General features: G+C 37.5%; 1 protein-coding gene across 2 annotated transcripts in view; it reads left to right on the top strand.

Annotated features, from left to right (window-relative positions):
* Nucleotides 1-19,847, top strand: part of FMN1 (formin 1) — a 362,087-nt gene that overhangs the window by 228,269 nt on the left and 113,971 nt on the right. For both annotated transcript variants that reach the window (XM_012728639.1, XM_004687569.2), the window contains one exon: nucleotides 1,406-1,526. In XM_012728639.1, coding sequence (XP_012584093.1) covers nucleotides 1,406-1,526 — 121 coding nt within the window. The remainder of the gene's footprint in view (nucleotides 1-1,405; nucleotides 1,527-19,847) is intronic.

Genomic DNA, 19,847 nt, shown 5'->3' with positions numbered 1-19,847 from the left:
GTGGTCACCTCCGGGGCAGGCGGGAATCGAACTCATGCGGAAGTAGCTTTAGCTTCTCAGTGCTGTGCTTTAACCCGCTGCGCCACCAGGCAGGGCCGACACTAAAGATTTTAAAGGAAGGAGAAGGGTCCAGATAGTTCCTGAAACCACAAAAAAATAAGTTTGATGTCTCCTTCAAAAAGTCCAAACTTCCCACAGCAGTGTTTTACAGGCTTTCTTCAGTGTTGTCAACTGACCCAAACCAAGGTTTATTGACCTGCCAGGTGTGGTTTACCATACCTAGCTCCAACACAGTTCCTGTCCAGTAGGGAAGACCAACAAGCCAACATGACAATTGTAAATGTTCTATTGATAAGTGTTCTGATAATCCTAGAGGCAAAAGATTGCTTTATTATCGTTTGAATGCCAGGGCAGCGGGGGGTGGGGGGGGTACTCAGAGGTGGGGGAAGGTAGAAATAAGTCTGGAGAGATAGACAGAGGCCAAATCATAAAGTGCCTTGTAAAGTAGTTTTAGAGTTTGGAGTTAGTCCTAATAGCAGTATGAAAGATGGAATGTGAAGGCAAGCTGGCAAAGTAGTCTGTGCAGAGAGAAGGATCACTGAAGACTGCCTGAGATATGCAAGACACAAAGCTTATATTAAACAACTCCAGGAGCAGCAAGCTAGACTGGAAAAGATTGGTCACTTAGCTTATCTTTCAGTGTGCCTGAAGTTTTTGTCCCTTAAGATGTTTCTCAGCTTAGATCCTCTCTTAGATATAGCTGTGGAGGATGTCAAAAACTATGCCCAACCATGCTCTCAGTAAATACTCCCTAAATAAGCCAAAAGCCAGACAAGATTTAGAAAATCTTTACAAATTTAAGAAGTTGATCTTTCTTTGCATGTGTTCTCTCTCTCTTTCAGTGCCCCCCTCCCTCCCTCCCCCCCTCCCCCCCCCCTTGCACAGCAAAGTGGTTTAAGGCATAAGGGGCAGTTCTTTCTTCCCCTGCACTGTCTTCTTATCCAGCAACTTCCACTTCACACCATTGACATATCCTTAAGATGAGTTATCTAATTGCTACCAGGTGAAACTCAAAGAGGGCCTTTGTATTTAAGTATCCTCATGTGTTCCAATCCTCTTTCCAAGGAAACAAAGTGTCCAGGATCAGGATATACCTGATAATCTTCGCTTTGATTTGTGAAGCAAAATACAGCCTAGCCCAGGGCATAGTGAGTCTTCACCAAAGTGACTAAAATGACACTGTGAATGATGCAAAAGCCCTTCAAAGTAAGCAGTCCAAGTTTTGGAAATAGCAGGGCAAATGGCTGCAATTCTTATTTGAGCATCCAATGCAAGATGCTTTGGAAAGTCAACTGAAAGTGACTATTAGAAAGTAAAATGTACCATTGTTTACCATGTCTTTTAGGAAGCAGGAACCGAAAAGAGTGTTTTCCCCCTGCCTGAACCCCAAGATTTCTTTCTGGCCTCCCAAGTCAAGTTTGAAGACCTCATCAAAGATTTGCGAAAGCTGAAGAGGCAACTGGAAGGTAACAGGAACTGTTCTGTTATGATGATAGCTAAAGGTTTTGGTTTCTTTATTGATTGAAGGGGATTATTTCTGACTCGCCTATGGAAGGGACTTGGTGTAGAGTTCAGTTGGAGTACACTGCAGTCCCCATGAAGCTCTCCATCCCAAACACTGTTTGAGACTGTTGTACTTCTACAGCTTCTCTGAGTGTTCACCGTCTACCTCTTGTATCTGAATCCTGTTATAGACACATTTTCCAAAAAGGCATAGAAAGGACTTTAATGACAGCAGCAACCCTTTTGGGAACGCTTCCGGTGGTCTCATATAATCTTTATGGCAACCCTAGTAAGCAGGCACTATCATAATTCCATTTTACAGATTAGCTAAAGGAAGCTTATAGCAGTTAGACTCACACAACCAGAATGAGGCAAAAGTACCAAGCGCTGACACGTCTATCTGATTTGAATTCATGCAATGTCTAAGCTTATTTCGTATGCTCGCGTATATAATTTATCTCTTGTACCCATACACATCCTATGTGTCTGGCCTATGCAAGGAGGGTCTAACACAGTGACAAGACCCACAGTGACAAGCTTTGGTCTTGTAAAATAAAATTTACATTTTATTTTAATTTACAGGTTTAATTATTCAAAACAAAATGCTGAAAGCCCTTTTTGGCTTTTTTGAAAGGTGAAAATATGCCTCTCTGGGGCTGGAATTTTCCTTTGGCATTTCTAGAGTCTTGTGTTTTCACTTGGAGACATCTTCTTGTCCAGGAATATAAATACTTGCCTTGGATCTTGTATAAGTCCAAGTGAAGAGCTCCACAGAGGATTTAGGGAGCGTGTTAATGTGGAAATGGAGCCGGTGGTGCCAAAAGGAGAGCTTGAGGAAATGAAGAGCTTGAACCAGGAATATTTTTACACTAAGACATAAAATAAACATTTTAAAAATGTTTATTGTGAAACAGTGCTCAGAAACTTAAGTCTTAGACAGAGAACAACTTGGAAATGAAAGTAAAGTGGGAAAGATGTGTCCCTGGTGGTAAGGAGAGCCACTTATTCTAACTTTGGGCATAAAACTTGCTTAAATAAGCATAGTGGTTACAAGTGATTATTTTTACCTTGTAAATTATTTTAAAAGGAACATGTGGGTTTTTTTTTTTTTCCCTGTTGATGTGGTTGTGAGTATAAATTTAACCTGATGGACACTTCGGTCAGGAATATGATATATGAGCTTGTGGTCGTTCTTTCTCATCTCCTAAAAAATGGGCAGTTTCATCTTTGAGCTGAGGCGCTTGACACCTATTGTGATAAAGCAGAGTGAGCTGTCACGTGACAGTTCTTTCTGTCCCTCTTTGATAGTAGAATGGGGGTCCAAGCCAGTACTCAGGATGGCTGCAGGTGAGCAGTAACACCGAAGACCCTTGTTTGTTTACTCCATTACCGTCCCTGAAGTCCCACACCTTCCTCACCCTTTAGGAACCCTTTGAGTCCTTCTCTTGTAGTCTTTTGAACAGAACCCTAATCTATGCTAGATTTTCCCACTTCTGCTGCCTGCACCTTGAACCAGCTTCCTCCCCTTGACATCTCAGTATGTTCAAACCCATTGTACACCAGGGAGGGCCCATTCAGCCCATTTTAAGATTTCACAGAGGCTTCTGAGGTTGCAGGAGTTCCCTTATGAAGGAAAGCTGAGTGGTTCCTCCATTAGTTTTCTCCTTTGTGTTGGACTTCACCAAAAGATGTGAAGTCCCCAAGAGGGGGATGAGGAAACTGTGACTCCCCCACACACATCGAATATTTAAACAAAAATGCCCTGCTAATCTTTAGAGATGCCAGTGTTTTTAAGACATGAAAGGTACCTAGTAAATATTTAAAGAAAATACAGACTGTTAGTTCTCTAATGAATTTCTTTTTCTTCTAAATACCATCTGGCAAGATGGCCAGATTTGTGGCGGTTCGTTTCATCTCAGGCTCCATTCAGGTTTCACCTCCTTTTCCATAAGGCCTTGGTGTGAGCCTAGATTGAATGTTTAATTGAAGAGGACATAATTTTCACACATACAGCAAAGATTTGATGAGGCTTTGAGGTTTATTGTAGCCATTAAAATGTCCTGGCTGCTGGCAAAACCCCAGAAAATGTCTAAAGCTAAACCAGATGTGATTAGCAAATTTCAAGAAGTCTCAGAATTTAGTTCTCTAGCCAGGCTCAGCTCTTTAGGAGAAAACTGTTTTGAAGAGCATGAACCAAACCTTAACCATAGGAAGTGAATTAAACAGTAGCTGTTGGTTGTACAAATGCCACTGACATAAGTAAAGGTAGTCAGTAAGCATTTTTCTTAGAAACGCAAATTTTGAGGAGTGTTTCTGTGCAGGCAGACATAGCAAAGAGTGATGCATCCATCAGTAGTCACCACTTGATTGTCTTAGAGGCTTTAACATGAATTGCCTCTTAATCCTTACAGTGACTTTGTAGTGCAGGTATTATCAATGTCTCATAAGATGACAGGATAAGGTTTGTAGTGCTCTATGCATTTTGCCAAGTTACTTCACAGTTGATATACCTGGCCACATTTTGAAAGTAGATATAGGACTTTAAGGTAGGTACTCATGACATACCTGCCTCAGGTCAGAAGTCTCCATCTCTGATCAGAGAGCAGAACAGAAAGAGAAGTTTTCAAGACATAAAGCTTCGTGATATTACAAATGAAAGCGTTGAATGAGCATGCGTGATTGCACACACACATAGTCTTATGGAACCACATGTGTAAAACCTGAGTTCAAGCAGAGACACAGGAAGATATGAACTGTAGAGGCTAAAGGACACAGAATTACTTATAGGACTAAGAACTCAGCCTTTGAAGTTAGAAGTGCACTCTCTGCTAGCTTGATGAGAGCAAGTAACGTAAGTGTTCATTTTCTTACCTGTACGTATGTCCATTCACAAGGAAAGTTTCCATGAAGCTGATTAGGGGGGTGTGCCTTTTATTGCAAAGTGTGTCATTTATAGAATCAGTCTGGTGTCAAGGGGTCACCTGGCTCTGTTTGTGAAGGATCTAATTCCCAGAACACCTGTGCTTTCTCTTCTACCTGTGTGTTTTGGTGCCTGAGAATGTATTCCTTGTGTTATTTATCTCTCAGTCAGACCATAATATTGATTTTCCTGCTGTAGTTATGTGATAAGTCATAGTTACAGAGAAAATCCACAATAGGAATTGTTGCTTTCCTTATTGTCTGCTAGTGAGAACTGTAGGTTTTCTTACCAACCTATGTGTGATAGGCCCCCAAAGGTGTCCAAACTCTAATCTCTGTCATCTGTGACTATGTTACCTTATATGGAAAGAAGGAACTTTGCCCACAGTGTGGTCAGAAGATTGGGCTGGGCTACCCAGGAGGCCCAATCACCTGGTTCTTCACAATGAACCTTTCAAAGCTGAGGCCTTTCTTGTCTGTGGTCAGCAGGAATTAATTGAGTAGAGCAGACAGGGAAAGGCAGCACTGCTGTCTTGGCAGATGGAAGAAGTGACGGATCAGCCAAGGGCTATGAGAAGCCTCTAAAACTGGAAAAGATGGGGAGCAATTCTCTGTAGAGTCTCCAGAGGGGAACACGGCTTGTCCACCTCTAGATTTCCACCCGCTGAGCCCCTCATCTGACTTTCACATAGAGCTGAAAGGTACTGTGTTCATGTTGTTTTCAGCCACCTCAGTGGTGGCAATTTGTGGTAGTGTGATACGAAGGTAACGCACCATGCAGCATGTCCTCCAGATTGTGACAGTTCATATACACCGAGGCCATAAATGTAGGATTTCCCACATTGTGGCACTCACCAGGATTGTGGGCGGTGTGAATCAGTGCTCTCTGAGGACATGTCTATCATCAGATAAACCTAGAATTGTGCTACAATCACATCTTGGGAACCGTGGCACAGGAGCTTATAAATGGCTCTGGGAAGCCGTGCAGTGAAAACAACAAAGGTTTCAAGCAGCTCTCTTCTTAATTTAAGACATGAAACATTTGTTTTTTTCTCGTACTAAATGTTTAGCAATGCATCTCAGAACATGCATTCTGTAAGGAAGGGATGTTGATATTACTCTCAAAAGTTTTAATATAAATAACACAGTTGGCGGTTAAATGGCCTTTCCTGGGTGACCTGAACAGGAGGAGTGGTGATGAGCAATTATGGCCTCTGCCCTTTGATTCTGCCCCTATGCCCCCTGGCTACACTATCCCCTCGGAGTTTGTTATCCATGTAAACAAGAGAGTGGCTCAAATCCTCTCAGATGTCTTGATGCCTGAAAACCAAAATGAGGATCATTAGGGTTGCTCAGAATTATTGTAGTATCACTGCCCCCAAATCCACATTTGTTTGACACTAGCCTGTGATGATTTGTTATGAAGAACTCATTCTGCCTGTGAGGGCAGGAAAGATTGATGAATCCAGTGAGACTGGATACTCTGAGATAGGTGTTGTGAAGTCTGCATATTCTGAAAAATTTAAGAATAAAATAAATTGCCCTCATTTGGTAGTATCTCCAGTTATTAAGGGTAGGCTATTTAAGCAAGTAGCTGTGTATAAAAATCTTGCCTTGTAAACGATGCATCATTAGCCCTGTTATTACAGTGTAATTAGTGGTTAATCCTCAATGTGAGATAGACAGGCTTGTTTGAAAATCTCAGCTGAGCTGTGTGTGTGTTTGTGTAAATAGCTCTGATGATGTCCTTTTCATATTCAAGAGTATGTCTTTAAATATTTGGAAGTGTACTTACACAGTTTTAGAAAGGCAAGAGTCCCTGTCGATGTCTTTGATAACTGTCATCCCTCTGTAAATGTTTATCCTAAAATGTTAGCTCTTTTTAAGTTTTCTCTCTCTGAGATGTGATATGAAATGCATAGCCTAGGCATTAAATAAATGTAAAAATGTTCCATTTAAATGTGAACAGTAGTCACATCTATGCACTCACTTCATACTGAAGTACATCTGACTCATTTTTACCATTTTCCAAGCTGATGGCCTCATCTTAAAGGTGTCGGTAATTAACCCAGAGCCATCTTGAGGAACCTGTTTCATGCAACATTAGTACCTGCCCATCTACCTCAATCACAGGGGAATAGAAATTTACATACACATAAAAGTAACAGTTTATGAGAGGGTTTTTGCTTGTTTGTTTTTCAAGTTTTTTTTTTAAGATATAAATGTATATATAAATAAATAAATGTAAAAACGTTCCATTTTTACAGAACTGAGGCACAGACCAGAGGTGCGGGGGTGAGAGGATTCACCAGAGATGTACTGAATTACACTCTGAGGGGTGGCAGCAGGCGGGTCAGGAGAGGCCTGCCACACAATGTGGGCCACCTTCCTGGCTGGAGATCAAACTCATGCTGTAGTGGCTACAGTAACTTCATAGTGTTGGGCTTCAACCCATTGTTCCACCAGGGAGGACCTTCAAGGTTTCTGATAGATTTTCTAAACTACAATCAACTTGTCTCCCAGATGAAGAGGGCAGATTCAATTCCTTCAGCTAGCTTCAGTCCCCCCAAAATTAACACATGTTATCTAGAAGTATCTAGTCAATACCAATATAAGTAGGTATTGACAGTAGAGAGCAGAAATTAGATAAAGAATGTATACGTATAAAAACAGGAAATGAGAACATTTTTTACATGATCATTTCTCACAGCTCTGAGCAGAGATTGGTGTGGCAACAGTTTAACTATCTGGATATGCTTATGACATTTTTACAATTAAACCTAGATTACAAACCCTAGTTATAGTCAACTTTCAGTTATAGCAAGGTAGGTTAGTGAGGTTGATGATAAGCTATAGTTTTAAAAAGTCAATATATTGTTTTACCATTAATCACTAGGAGTCAGCTATACCATTTACACATTGGAATACCTTTGCTGTTTGAAACTACGTGGTGAGCAGCAGTCTACCTGTTGTTTCTCCTGCAAAGCAGAAATAACCCCTTCCTTTGCTATTCAACTCACTTAATGAACAAATTGTGTCTGGGAAAAATACATTGCTGAGATACTGTTAGTGAGGTGCTGAAGAGGTGTCAGAAGAGGGATTTGAGACTGAGCCTTGATGACTTCAGGAAGGGAAGCTCCATGGCAGGAGAGATGGCTGGAGACAGAAGGATGGCTGGAGGGCTGCTTAGAACTTGATCTTCATCTTGCCCTTGTCCACTTTTTACTTTGGTTGTTTTGAGATTATGAGTGATATCCTTCTTCCTACCGCTGCAGTTAAGAATGCTAACAAATATTCAAATTTTTTCTTGGGGGAAAGAGAAAGGATTGTCTCCCTGCTCTTCTGCCCAGTTCCTTAATACAAGTTTTCCTCTCCACCATCCTCTTGGAGCCTGGCTTTCTGAGAGCCTTGTTGGCTCTTGCTGGCTCAGGGATTGATGTATCCATCCACCACTTAGATGAAACTATGGTCTTTGGATGACTAAATCAGTCGGTATTGCTGATCCCAAAATAGATTTCATGAAAAGTGATTGTCTATTGATATTATGTTAGCAAGTAAAGATTTGATGTAGGTCAAAAGAAGTTCTGTAATGACTGTTCCTTGAATTGCAATAGACACAATCTGAGTCTATCCAGCAGTAGGGCTAGGGGGCTTTCTGCCCCCCACCCCCTCAGAGCATAAAGTATGGGGGTACCTTTAAGGTTGCCTGATTTAGTAAACAAAACACAGGAGTCCTAGTTAAATTTGAATTTCAGATAAAGAGGAATTTTTTTTTTTTGGCATAAGTGTATCTCAGATATTGCACAGGACACACGCATTCAAATTGAACTTGGTGTCCTGTCTTTTATCTGGCATGTCTGTAGAGAATTTAAAGGCAATAATAAAACCACCTAAAAGTTGGTTCAGTTTTTATTACTCCATTACCTTTCTAAACGAGCTCAGTGATAAAATTCTCCCTGCAAAGGTGCACAGTGAACCCAGTTACAGTTAATATGCTCAAAGGTGTGGTGTGTGTCCTTTCCCACCATCGCTCTTAGTAATAGTCACCATTTAAGGGGTACTTCTTAAATCCCAGAAAATTTGCTTACATCATTTCTACTTCTTAAAAAATACTTCAAAATAAGTATTACCAGCACCTTAACAGTAAAGAATTTGAAATAACTCTGCTACTAATGGTAAAGCTGAGACTAGATTATCTGATTACACAGTTTATATTCTTTCCACTGTCCCATATCTTATTGTTTTACAGCTTGCAGGTGCACTCCTGAAGTACTAACCATTCAATCTAAAATGATCAAGCTTGAAGAATAAGCCCAACTAGGATTTCTACTACATAATCTTTTAAAATAATATTTTGATTGAAGTGCAAATGACATATAACATTGTAAGCTTCATAGGCACATCATAAATCAGTATTTGTAAATATTATAAAATGATTAATATATGAGGTCTAGTTAACATCTGTCACCATAAAAAGATATGTTTCTTTTTATTTTTTTTCTTAAATCTTATAGTCTCCATAGCTCTCCTACTGCCTTAGCACCCATGAACCACCACCATAGTTCTTTTTATTCTTCCTTCCCTGGCTTGACACCCCTTTCCTAGCCCCCTCCTTTGCTGTATGTCTCATTTATGTTCATCTTGCTAGTTTTGACCTTTCCTTGACCTTTTGTTTTGTTTCTCTATATTCCATATATAAATGAGACCATTCATATTTATCATTTTCCTTGACTTAATCTCAGCTAACATAATCCCTTCCAACTCCACTTCATCTTCTTAAAAAAAAAAACTACAGATATTAATTAGCCTGAATTGAGACTTCTTGTCTCTGCCCATGACCACTCAACTCATCTACCTGTTATAATCTCTATTCTCTTATCTCTTCTCTGTCAGTCTCTTGCTTTCTCTTTCCCTGTCTCCCTGTCTCTCTCTCTCTCTCTCAGTTCTACCTAGCCTAATGCTTGGACACAGGAGATAAACTAGTCAGACATGATTAGCCAGACAAATAGCACAATACTAAAAGCTCATCCCTAAGCACCCTGTATGCTTTTGGCTCTTGTTATCTCTGCCATTTGTGAAAATAACATGCAATGGGATTCTCACATAGATGAGAAGGTAGAGGAAACTGCTAAATCCTGTCAAGCCACAGCAGAACATACTGTTGCTTCTTTGCTTAGGAGTAGTCATGACTCTGTAGCACAAATAATCTCTACTATCTAGCATTATCAAATGGCTTTCTTTCCATGATAGGGTGTTTCCTGAAAGAGAGCAAAAGGAGAAGTGTTAGATCTCATTGTGAAAATGAAAAGAGAAAAGCCAGACCTCATTGTGAAAGTGAATATTTTTTTAAATTACTCACTTGACCATGATCCATAAGCAGTGTGACTTTAGTAAGGGGGCAGAAGGCTTTGGAAAATTTTTTGGAAGACTTCTGACAAAGGATGCTCAGTTGAACATTCATCTAGGATTGAATACTCATAGACTTTAGTTCCTCTGGATAATTACTAAAACAATGCTAGAGTTCTTTTAAAGGTATAAACTCAGGAGCACAGAAATGAGTGACAACTACAATCACAAAATTCCTTAGCTCAAAAAGTAGATAGACATGTGATAAATGAAGCAAATGAGAAAGCTAAGTAATCCAGGAGGAGAGAAAGGTATGAAGGAATCCAATTTTTGCCACAAGATTCATGCCCACCACAAATTCATACATATTCATATATAATGAAAGATTCCTACTTATTGGTCAATAAATAAATGAATGAAACTGTTCAAGAATATTTCCCCAAATGGTAAACATGAGTTTTCTAATTTCAAAAGGTCTAGGGAGATTCCAGCATGCAGAATAAAATAGATCCATATCATCGTTAGAATATTTTGGAATATTCAGAACAAAAATAATTTATGTCCTTGGGGGGGGCAGTGTGATGTACAAATAAATTAGAGAGACACAGGAAACAAAATGACTTCAGACTTTTCAGTGGTAGCACTAGATGCTAGAAATGGATTAAAATTTGGGAGGAAAACTATTCCCAGTTCAAAGTCTTGCATTCACCACATTATGAGAGCAAAATAAAGGCATTTCAAACATGTAAGTTCTCAAAAAACTTAAGGTCCATGCAGCTGTCCTCAGAATACTTCTAGAAAATGTGCATTAGAGTGAAGTAGAAAGACAAAGGTGACAGGAAATAAATAAGTCAGTGGAGAAGAGAAGTGAAGAACTACTCCAGGTGAGAAGGAGAATTCAGAATGGCAGCCAGGTACAGTGAGCAACATTCCAGATTAGATGAAGCTAAAGTATCATGGAGAAGATTCTTGAGGACTATCTGATTAGTGTATCTGATGTAACTGAATATATTGACAAGAGGTTTATATAACTAGTAACAAGTTCAGAGTTCATGTAGTGATAATGACATAGAATATACAACACATCAGGAAAAAAAATTATTATGAGGGTAAGGGAATTTGGGAGCTAATGTTTAGCAAAGGTAAATCAATCAGAATTTGCATTGATTGACTGGGGGTTGTTTTTGAAAAATCATTGTGTTGTTAACACCAGACATGGGTCTAACCAGGTCACAGTGGTGCTCTGCTGGAAGGATGGGGATAAGTGGGATAAAAGGAGACAGCATGGATAGCAGGTGTTGGGGCACTGAGGGGAACTAAACCACTTACAGTCCATAAAGGGAAAACTTGAAAATACAGGTAGATGCTCAATAGAGATGCACAATTATGTGCAGAAATAACTAGAGAAAATTGGTTTAAGTGATTAATTCCTCTGGGGAGGAAGAATTAGGTGAAAGTGGAACAGAGGTTGGAAACTGCTGCTCAGTGAGAGCATAGAGTACATTTATTCTTTTAGCTACATGGGTGTATTTCTTGGGTAAATGGACAAAAATAAAACACAGAAGTATTTGTAAGTGGTGGTTTAGTTCAATTTGGTTGCAAAGGCTGATGTGTGTTTAGTTATATCAGCCCAGGATGTAGGGAACACATTTTCCAAATTTAGTCCTGTCTCTTACTACATGATAAGCCAGGCATTCTCAAAATCCCTTACCCTCTGTGAGCTTCAGCTGGAAATATGGAACTGACCTTCCTTCTCTTCCCTGCCCAATTCAAAGGGACATCAGAAGAGTCAAATGAGTGGATGTGTGAGGAAGTATGTAGAAAGGCATAGGAGGTGTTATTTAAACACAATCAGAAGCCGTGCAGGGTATAGTCTGCATATTGATGTGTTCTAAAAACAGGAGTTGGGGGGGGGGGGAGTGCAATTGAGCTTTAAGACAAGTCTGGCTAATTTATCACCTCTTAGGAAATTCCAGAAGATATGACTTGAATGATTATTGACCGTGCCTAATTCATTAGCCCTTTCCTTCTTTGCAGCCCATTTGTCCTCAGCAGTAGTTAGCTGAGTCTGAACTCTGGTACGATATTGGATACATTAGCCAGAGTCCTGACCGTGTTACCATGGTGTTAAAAATATTTAGTTTTGCAAGCAACGTTTTAGAAATAATAAAATAAAAACTTTGATATGATTTATTTTCGTAAAACGATTTCAGCAAAACAGACATAAGGAACTGGGGATACGTATTTCAGAAAGCCAGTGGGTGTAAAATGTTGATCAACATGGTGACTTTTGATGCAAAGCATTCAATTAAGTGCAGCATGGTGGGTAAAGGTCACATATTTCCCAAATGGAACGCCTTCAAAGACAAGTTGTACAGAAAGGAGAGAGGATACGGAAACTGAAACCTGATTCGTCCATTTAATTAATGGAAGAAGTTTGTGTTTTCCTTTGAAGCCACGATTGTGACATCTCTAGGTGGGAAGGATGAGTTATGTCGCTCTGGTTTCCTCCTCTTAATTTGCACTCTTATTTCTACTCCTTTATTTACAAATCAACAGATCTAGTGGAATTTGTCTTGTTTTCTTTTACAAGAAATACAAAATACTGAAGTAAATGCTGTTCTCATGGAATATTCTGAGTTAGTCCCAAATTCAAAGACTTGCTTCACAAGCCACGTCCCTGATGATTGCCTTGGTCATCTGATCCCTACATATCTCAGAATTCTTGTATAGAAAGAAGGAATCACTACCTGCTTTAAGGATCCTTTGAGAGTATTAATCAGGATTCCATGAAGGAAATACTTTGCAAACTATCAACAAAATAAGGTTAATACTTGTTTTTGATGCCTTTTGTGTACTTGCATCTGTCATCCAGCCCATCACCAAGTCCTGCTGACTCTACCTTTAAAACCTGTCTCATAGCAGATCATTGCTGTGCACATTGACCTGAAAATCACCCCCTCTCCTCTCAACAGATAGCTGCTATTTTCCCTGCCTCCTCTTTTCCCCTCCCTTTAATTCAGACAAGTCACACCATTTTGTTGAGGCATATTCATTTCTAGTAGAATCAAATTAAACCTCAAAATGTGTAATCACACTTTACAAGTGTCTACATGATTTAATAACCCCACTCTGTCCTACGCACTAAACTCCAGTCCACAGGCCTTCTTTGTGTTCCAATCCAAGGAGCTTTTTCCTGCTGTAGGACCTTTGAAGCACCTAAGTACTTTGCTTGAAATGTCTTTTTTCTAAGTCTTTCCATGTCTTGGGTCATCTCTGAGTACCCAGACTCCAGCCACCACTTTGGATGATCATTCTCTATTACACTCTCCAATTTTGGTATTGCTGTCACTATTTATTTGTAATTTTTCATTCTACCCCCAACCCCTATCCCCTGCCTTTTCAGTATTTACCTTTTTAATATTCACTCTGCCAGAGTGCATAGTTGTTCAATCAATATTTATTGTGTTTTTGAATAAATGAACACACAAAAAATATGGTAGAAGACTCGACTTCTGATCATTGCTGACTTTGCTACTAGAGAGAAATTAGGTTACTTTTTATGGGCAAAGATGTCAAATGAGCATAAATGGGTAGAGGTTTTAGAGAGTCTAGTTTTAAAGTTGTCCAAAAGAGAGCAAATGGCCTTGAGAAGCAGTAGACTCACTCCTCGCCCACTTGTGTGTGTCAGACTGTTTTATGGTAGATGGTATGCAAGTACTTTTGGAAAGGCTGGATGATCTTGAAATTACACCCAGACTCTGCATTAGTTCTTATTATTACTGTGGTATCCCAGTGCATTTTACAGTTCTTATTTAGTAAGTGTTGGGTTTTTCCCAAGAGTTAGTTAATTACTAGAACAGCTAAAAAAAAATCCCTAAAATTCTACTGATTTACAGGATATAAAAGTAAACTGTAAAATTATATCAGGTTTATATTTCAGGTGTTCTCTTTCTAAACAGATCTCAAGGATATGTTTTTAAATTAATCCATGCCTCAAAGGTCCTCACATTGATAGCATCTAGAAGTGGTCTTTATAGAGTAGAACTCTTTATCCAGTGTGGCTGGTCAATGGAAAAACATTGACCTAAATCAGAAAGCTTAGAATAAAGGACACTTGTAGCCTTTAACCTTTAAACAAAATAAATATGGCATCATTTCTCTGTCTTTGGTTTATCTCTCTTCTGATGAATTGTTGAAATCCATCTGTTGAAGAGAACTTCATGGGTCTATCTACAGATTCCACATTCATAATAGCTGACTTATTCACTTACTTTTTTTTTTTCGTATTTTAAGAATGAATATATATATATATATATACACACACACACATACATATATACATATATACATATTTTATATGTATTTAATTTTATTTAACTGAAGTAAATAATTTAATTTACTATTTAATTTTTTTTAACTGAAGTAACATCGCCATACAGCATTATATAAGTTTCGGGTGTGCATCATTGAACTTCAACATGTACTTACACTACATTATGTTCACCTCTAAAAGTCCAATTCTGTTCTTCACTGTTCTATTGGCCCCTTTACCTATCTTTCCCCTTACCCTTCTTGCAACCACCAGTTGCTCTGACAGTCCAAAAGTCTGTTTTTATTTTTTATTTTTTGATTCATCTATTTCTTTTCTCTATATACCGTCTATGAGTAAAATCATGTTTACCTTCCACTCCCTGATTTATTTCACTCAGCATAATATCCTCTCAGTCCATGAATATAATTGCAAATGGCAGGATTTCTTTTTTTTTTTTTTTAGTAGCTGAATAGCTTCTCCATCTTCTTTATCTGTTTATCAGTACATGATCATTTAGGTTATGTTCAGTTCTTGGCTATTATAAATAATATTGCAGTGAACATGAAGGTACATACATCTCCTTGAAATATTTAAAAAATGTTTTGAGTAAATACTAGTAAGTGGAAGAACTGAATCATATGAACTTTATTTATTTGTATGACTAAAAATTTATGCTTTACTTAATGGCCACACAGATTTACATTTCCAACAAGATATATAAGAGCTCCCTTCTCTCTGCATCCTCTCCAACACTCATTGTTTCTTGTCTTCTGGGGGATAACCATTTTTGCAGGTCTTATTGTGGTTTTTAATTTGTATTTCCTTAATAATAAATAATGAATATCTTTTTCATGTGCCTTTTGGCCATCTCATCTCTTCTTTGGAAAACGGTCTTTTTGTATCCTTTGTCCATTTTTTTTGGTAGGATTTTTTTTTTATTAATCTTTTATATATTTTGGGTATTAACTCCTTGACTCCTTGTCAGATGTATAATGTGCAAATATGTTCTCTCAGTAGAATGTCTTCATTTTGATTCATTTTTACTTTGCTATGCAAGAACGTTTTAGTTTGTCTGAGTCCCATTTGTATTGCTTTGTTTCATTTATGTGGAAGCTGACTCTTCAAACACACCTCTAAAGCTGACTTCAAGGAGAATATGGCCTATTTTCTTAAAAGATTTCAGGTCTTGTATACAAATCCTTAATTTAGAATTAATTTGTATGTATGGTGTTAGACCGTGGTCCAGTTTGATTCCTTTGCATGAAGCTGTTCAAATTTTCCAACACCATTTATTGAAGAGACTTTTCTTTTTCGATCATAATCTCCTGGTTCCTTTGTTGTAAATTAGTTATGTGTATGTGTGGGTTATGTCTGTGTTCTCAGTTCTGTTCTATCAATCTTTCTGTGTGTTTTTATTCTAATACCAACTTATTTTAATTACTAGCAATTTGAAATATAGTTTGAAGTCAGCAAGCATTTTTCCCAGGAATGTTTTTACTTTTCTGGATCTTCTATATGTCTGAATAAATTAATTATTTTTGTTCTATTTTTATAAACAGTGCCATTGGGATTCTGATAGGGATTGCATTCAATCTGTGTATTATAGTAGGTAATACAGCCATTTTAATGATACTTAATGATCATTAAATAATTCTTTCACTCTGAGTGTAAATACCTTTCCACCTCTGTGTCTTCTATTTCTTTCAACAGTCCCTTGTAATTTTCAATTTACAGGTCTTTCACTTTGGTTAAGTTTATCCCAAGGTATTTACTTATTTTATGTGATTATAAGTGGTATTTTTTTCCCATTTTCTCTTTATGCTAGTTCATTGTGTTCATATTAGACACATTATTAATTTTGTAGCCTGCCACTTTTCTGCATTAATATATTCTTTAGGGTTTTTTTTTTTTTGGTACTCTTTGGGGTTTTCTATATATATTCATGTATTTGCAAATAGAGAGCTATATTATTTTATTTCCAGTTTGGATGCTTTTTATACCCTTTTCTTGTCTGTTTTTGTTGTTGTTATTTTGCTAGGACTTCAAGCACTTTGTTGATGTGGATTTTTGGACATTTTTATCTTGTTTCTGATCTTAGAGTAAAAGCTTTCAGTTTCTTGCCACTGAGTATTTTGTCTCTGTGTTTGACATAATTGACCTTTATTATGCTGAATAAAATACAAATTTTTTTTTTAAAGATTTATTTATTTGTACATACAGAACTGGGGTACAGGCCAGAGGCTCAGGGGCGGTGAGAGGCTTCACCAGAGACAGAGTGGGGAGCAGAACAGGCAGATCAACGAAGTACACTGCTGAGGAGAGCAGCGGGCGGGTCAGGAGAGGTCTGCCACGCCATGTGGTCACCTCCGGGGCAGGCGGGAATCGAACTCATGCAGAAATGGCTTTAGCTTCTCAGTGCAGTGCTTTAACCCGCTGCGCCACCAGGGAGGGCCCTAAAATACAAATTTTATTGAGTGTTTTTAATTATAAAAGAATGTTGAATCCTGTCAATTTCTTTTTCTACAGCTATTGAGATGATCATGACATTTGTCCTTTATTGTTTTGGTGGTGTATCACATTCATCGATTTTACATGTTTGAAACACCCTTATATCCCTGTAATAAATTCCATTTGGTTGTGGTATATGATTCTTTTAATGTATTGTAAAATTCTGTTTACTAGTATTTTGTTGAAGATTTCTTGCATCTGTGTTCATAAGAGATATTAGTCTGTTCTTTTGTGTGATGTTCTTGTCTGGTTTTTGAAACAGTAATATTGGTTTCATAGAATATATTTGAAAGTTTTCCCCCTTTTCAGTTTTATAGAAAAATTTGAAAAGGATAGGTAGTAATTCTTCTTTTAATGTTTAGTGGAATTCCCTAGTGAAACCATCTATCCTTGACTTTTGTCATGATGGTTCTGTTCAGATTTTCTGTTTCTTCCAGATTCAGTCTTAGAATGTTGTTTGTACCTAAGAATTTGTCATTTCTTCTAGATTATCCAATTTGCTGTTATGTAATTGCTCATAGTACTCTTTTATGGTCCTCTATTATATTTTTGTAGTATCTGTCCCTCTTTTTCATTGCTGATTTTTTTATTTCACCTTTGGCTTCCTCATTCAACTAGTAGTTTTTTTAGTAGCATTTTGCTTAGTCTCCAAAATATGTGGTTTTCTTCTTCAATTGATTTCTGATTTGTCATTATGATCTAAAAAGACGCTCAATGTGATTTCAGTCTCCTTAAACTTATTAACATGGTTTGAGTCCAATATGTGGGTCTATCCTTGGGAATATTCCTGAACACTTGAAAAGAATGTGTATTCTGGTGTTTTGTAGTGTAATTTTCTATAAATAACCTATTAAATCCATTTTGTCTAATTTGTCATTTAAGTCCATTGTTTCCTTGATGATTTTCTATCTGGAGAATATGCCCATTGCTATGAGTAGGATGTGTCCCCTGCTCTTATGTTCCTATCAATGTCTTTCTTTAGGGCAATTAATCTTTGGCAATTAATCTTTTTTTATTTTGGTGCTGTGTCAGATATATATATATATATACATATATATATATATAATGTATACACACACATATATAAAGTATATATACTGTGTGTATATATACAGTATATATACACACAGTATATATATATATACACACACACAGTATATATACTACTGTGTGTGTATACACATATATATGTATATATACATATATATACTGTAAGTTTTATGACTTTCTGTTGTATTGGCCCCTTGATCTTTACTGAATGTCCATCTTTATCTCTTGTCATATTTTTTATAACTAGAAGCCTATTTTATCTGATATAAATATAACAATTCCTGCCTTTTAATCTTTGATGGATTACCAGTTTCTATCCCTTTACTTTATGTTTGCTTTTATAGCTTAAATGAGTATATTCTATGTAGTATATAGTTGTGTTTACTTTTTCTAAAAAAAGATTTATTTATTTATGCATACAGAACTGGGGTACAGGCCAGAGGTGCAGGGGCTGTGAGAGGACTCACCAGAGACAGAGTGGGGAGCAGAATAGGTAGATTGATGAAGTACACTGCTAAAGGGACCTGTGGGCGGGTCAGGAGAGGTCTGCCATGCCATGTGGTCACCTCTGGGGCTGGAGATTGAACTCATACTGAAGTGGCTTTAGCTTCTTAGTCCTGTGCTTTAACCTGCTGCACCACCAGGGAGGGCCAGGTTTGTTTTTTTAATCTATTCCACCACTCTGTACCTATTGATATATGAGTACTTGCTGCTATCATTTTTGTCTCCAGCATTGTAGTTCTATTTCCTTGTTCAATGTTTGTGGGCTTTCTTTTTTTTTAATTTATATATGTGTTCCCTTCAGTATTTCTTATAAGGTAGGTATATCTTTTACAAAATCCTTTAGTTTTTGTTTATGTAAGAAGCCTTTATTTATCCATCATGTTGGCACAAGAGTCTAGTAATATATATTATCCTTGGCTGGCAATTTTATTTTGAGTATTTTGTCATTTGAAGAAAGCCTGAAGAAATACATTTATAAGTTATCTGCTTTTTTCTCTTAACCACCTTTAGTTTTCTTTCTTTGTCTTGAGTGCTTGATAATTTCACTACTTTGTGTCTTGGTATAGATCTCTTTGCATTTGGGTATCCAGGTGTTCTTTTAACCTCATGGACTTTATATTTATATGGACTTTATATGGACTTTATTTATATTTATATGGACTTTATATTTATATGGACTTTATATTTAATTCTTGACCCAGGGTTGGGAACTTGGCCAAACTGTTATTAGAACAAGTTCTCTGTTCCTTTCTTACTTTTTACCTGTTCTGTGATAAAATTGCCATTCCTGATAGTTAGATAGTCCTTGTACCATCTCATCTTTTCCACATCTTTTTTTCTTTTTTCCCCCCTTAATCATTTGTATAGTACTATCTTTAAGCTCATTGATCCATTCCTCCATTTGGTCTATTTTGTTTCCATAGCTTTCTCCAGCACTATTACTCTTACTTGTTGAGTTTTTCACATCTCAAACCTCTGTTATTTTCTTATTTAAACCTTCAGTTTCTATCTTCTGTTTCTTAATATTATTTTAGTTTATTAATTTGTTAGTTGAGCTTATTATTTTGTTTTTCTGAGTTCTAATAGTTTGTCTCCCTGAGTTTCTTTATTTTAGCAATTTTGAACTCTATCAAGTAAGGAGATAAATCTTCCATGTCTTTGTTGTTGGATTCTAGATAGTTGTTCTTTCCTTGTAATGTCATGTTCCCTTGAGGATTCAGGTTGCCATATATATTTGTTTTTCTCTGTTCATTTTGCTACTTTAAATCGCTTTTTAAAAAATCTGGAACATCACCTTTTACTTTTCCAGTAGGTGGCACTGTGGTTTTATTTTATTTTATTTTATTGGCTTCTGTGGGTAAAGAGGCCTGTTTTTGCAGTTGTTGTATCAGCAGAGTCAAGGAGAAATGAGGTGTGGGGAGTGGGATCCAGCTGCTATCACTAACATGCTGGAGAAGAGGAATTAGTTCAAATTTGTGGCACCAGCAATATGACAGCAATATGGAAACCAAGAGTGGTTTCCATATCTGACACTTGACAGTCTATCCACTGCCTTTGAATTCACAAGATTAGTTCCAATCCCAAGGCATAAAGGAGGAGGAACCCTGGAGCATGCTCTCTGTTGTCCTCTTTTTTTTTTTTT

The sequence above is a fragment of the Condylura cristata genome, unplaced genomic scaffold (genome assembly GCF_000260355.1).
Source record: "Condylura cristata isolate star-nosed mole 26May11 unplaced genomic scaffold, ConCri1.0 scaffold00023, whole genome shotgun sequence".
Lineage (NCBI taxonomy): Eukaryota > Metazoa > Chordata > Mammalia > Eulipotyphla > Talpidae > Condylura > Condylura cristata.
Note: the sequence above shows the minus strand (reverse complement) of the source record. Positions and strands in the feature narration are given on the sequence as shown.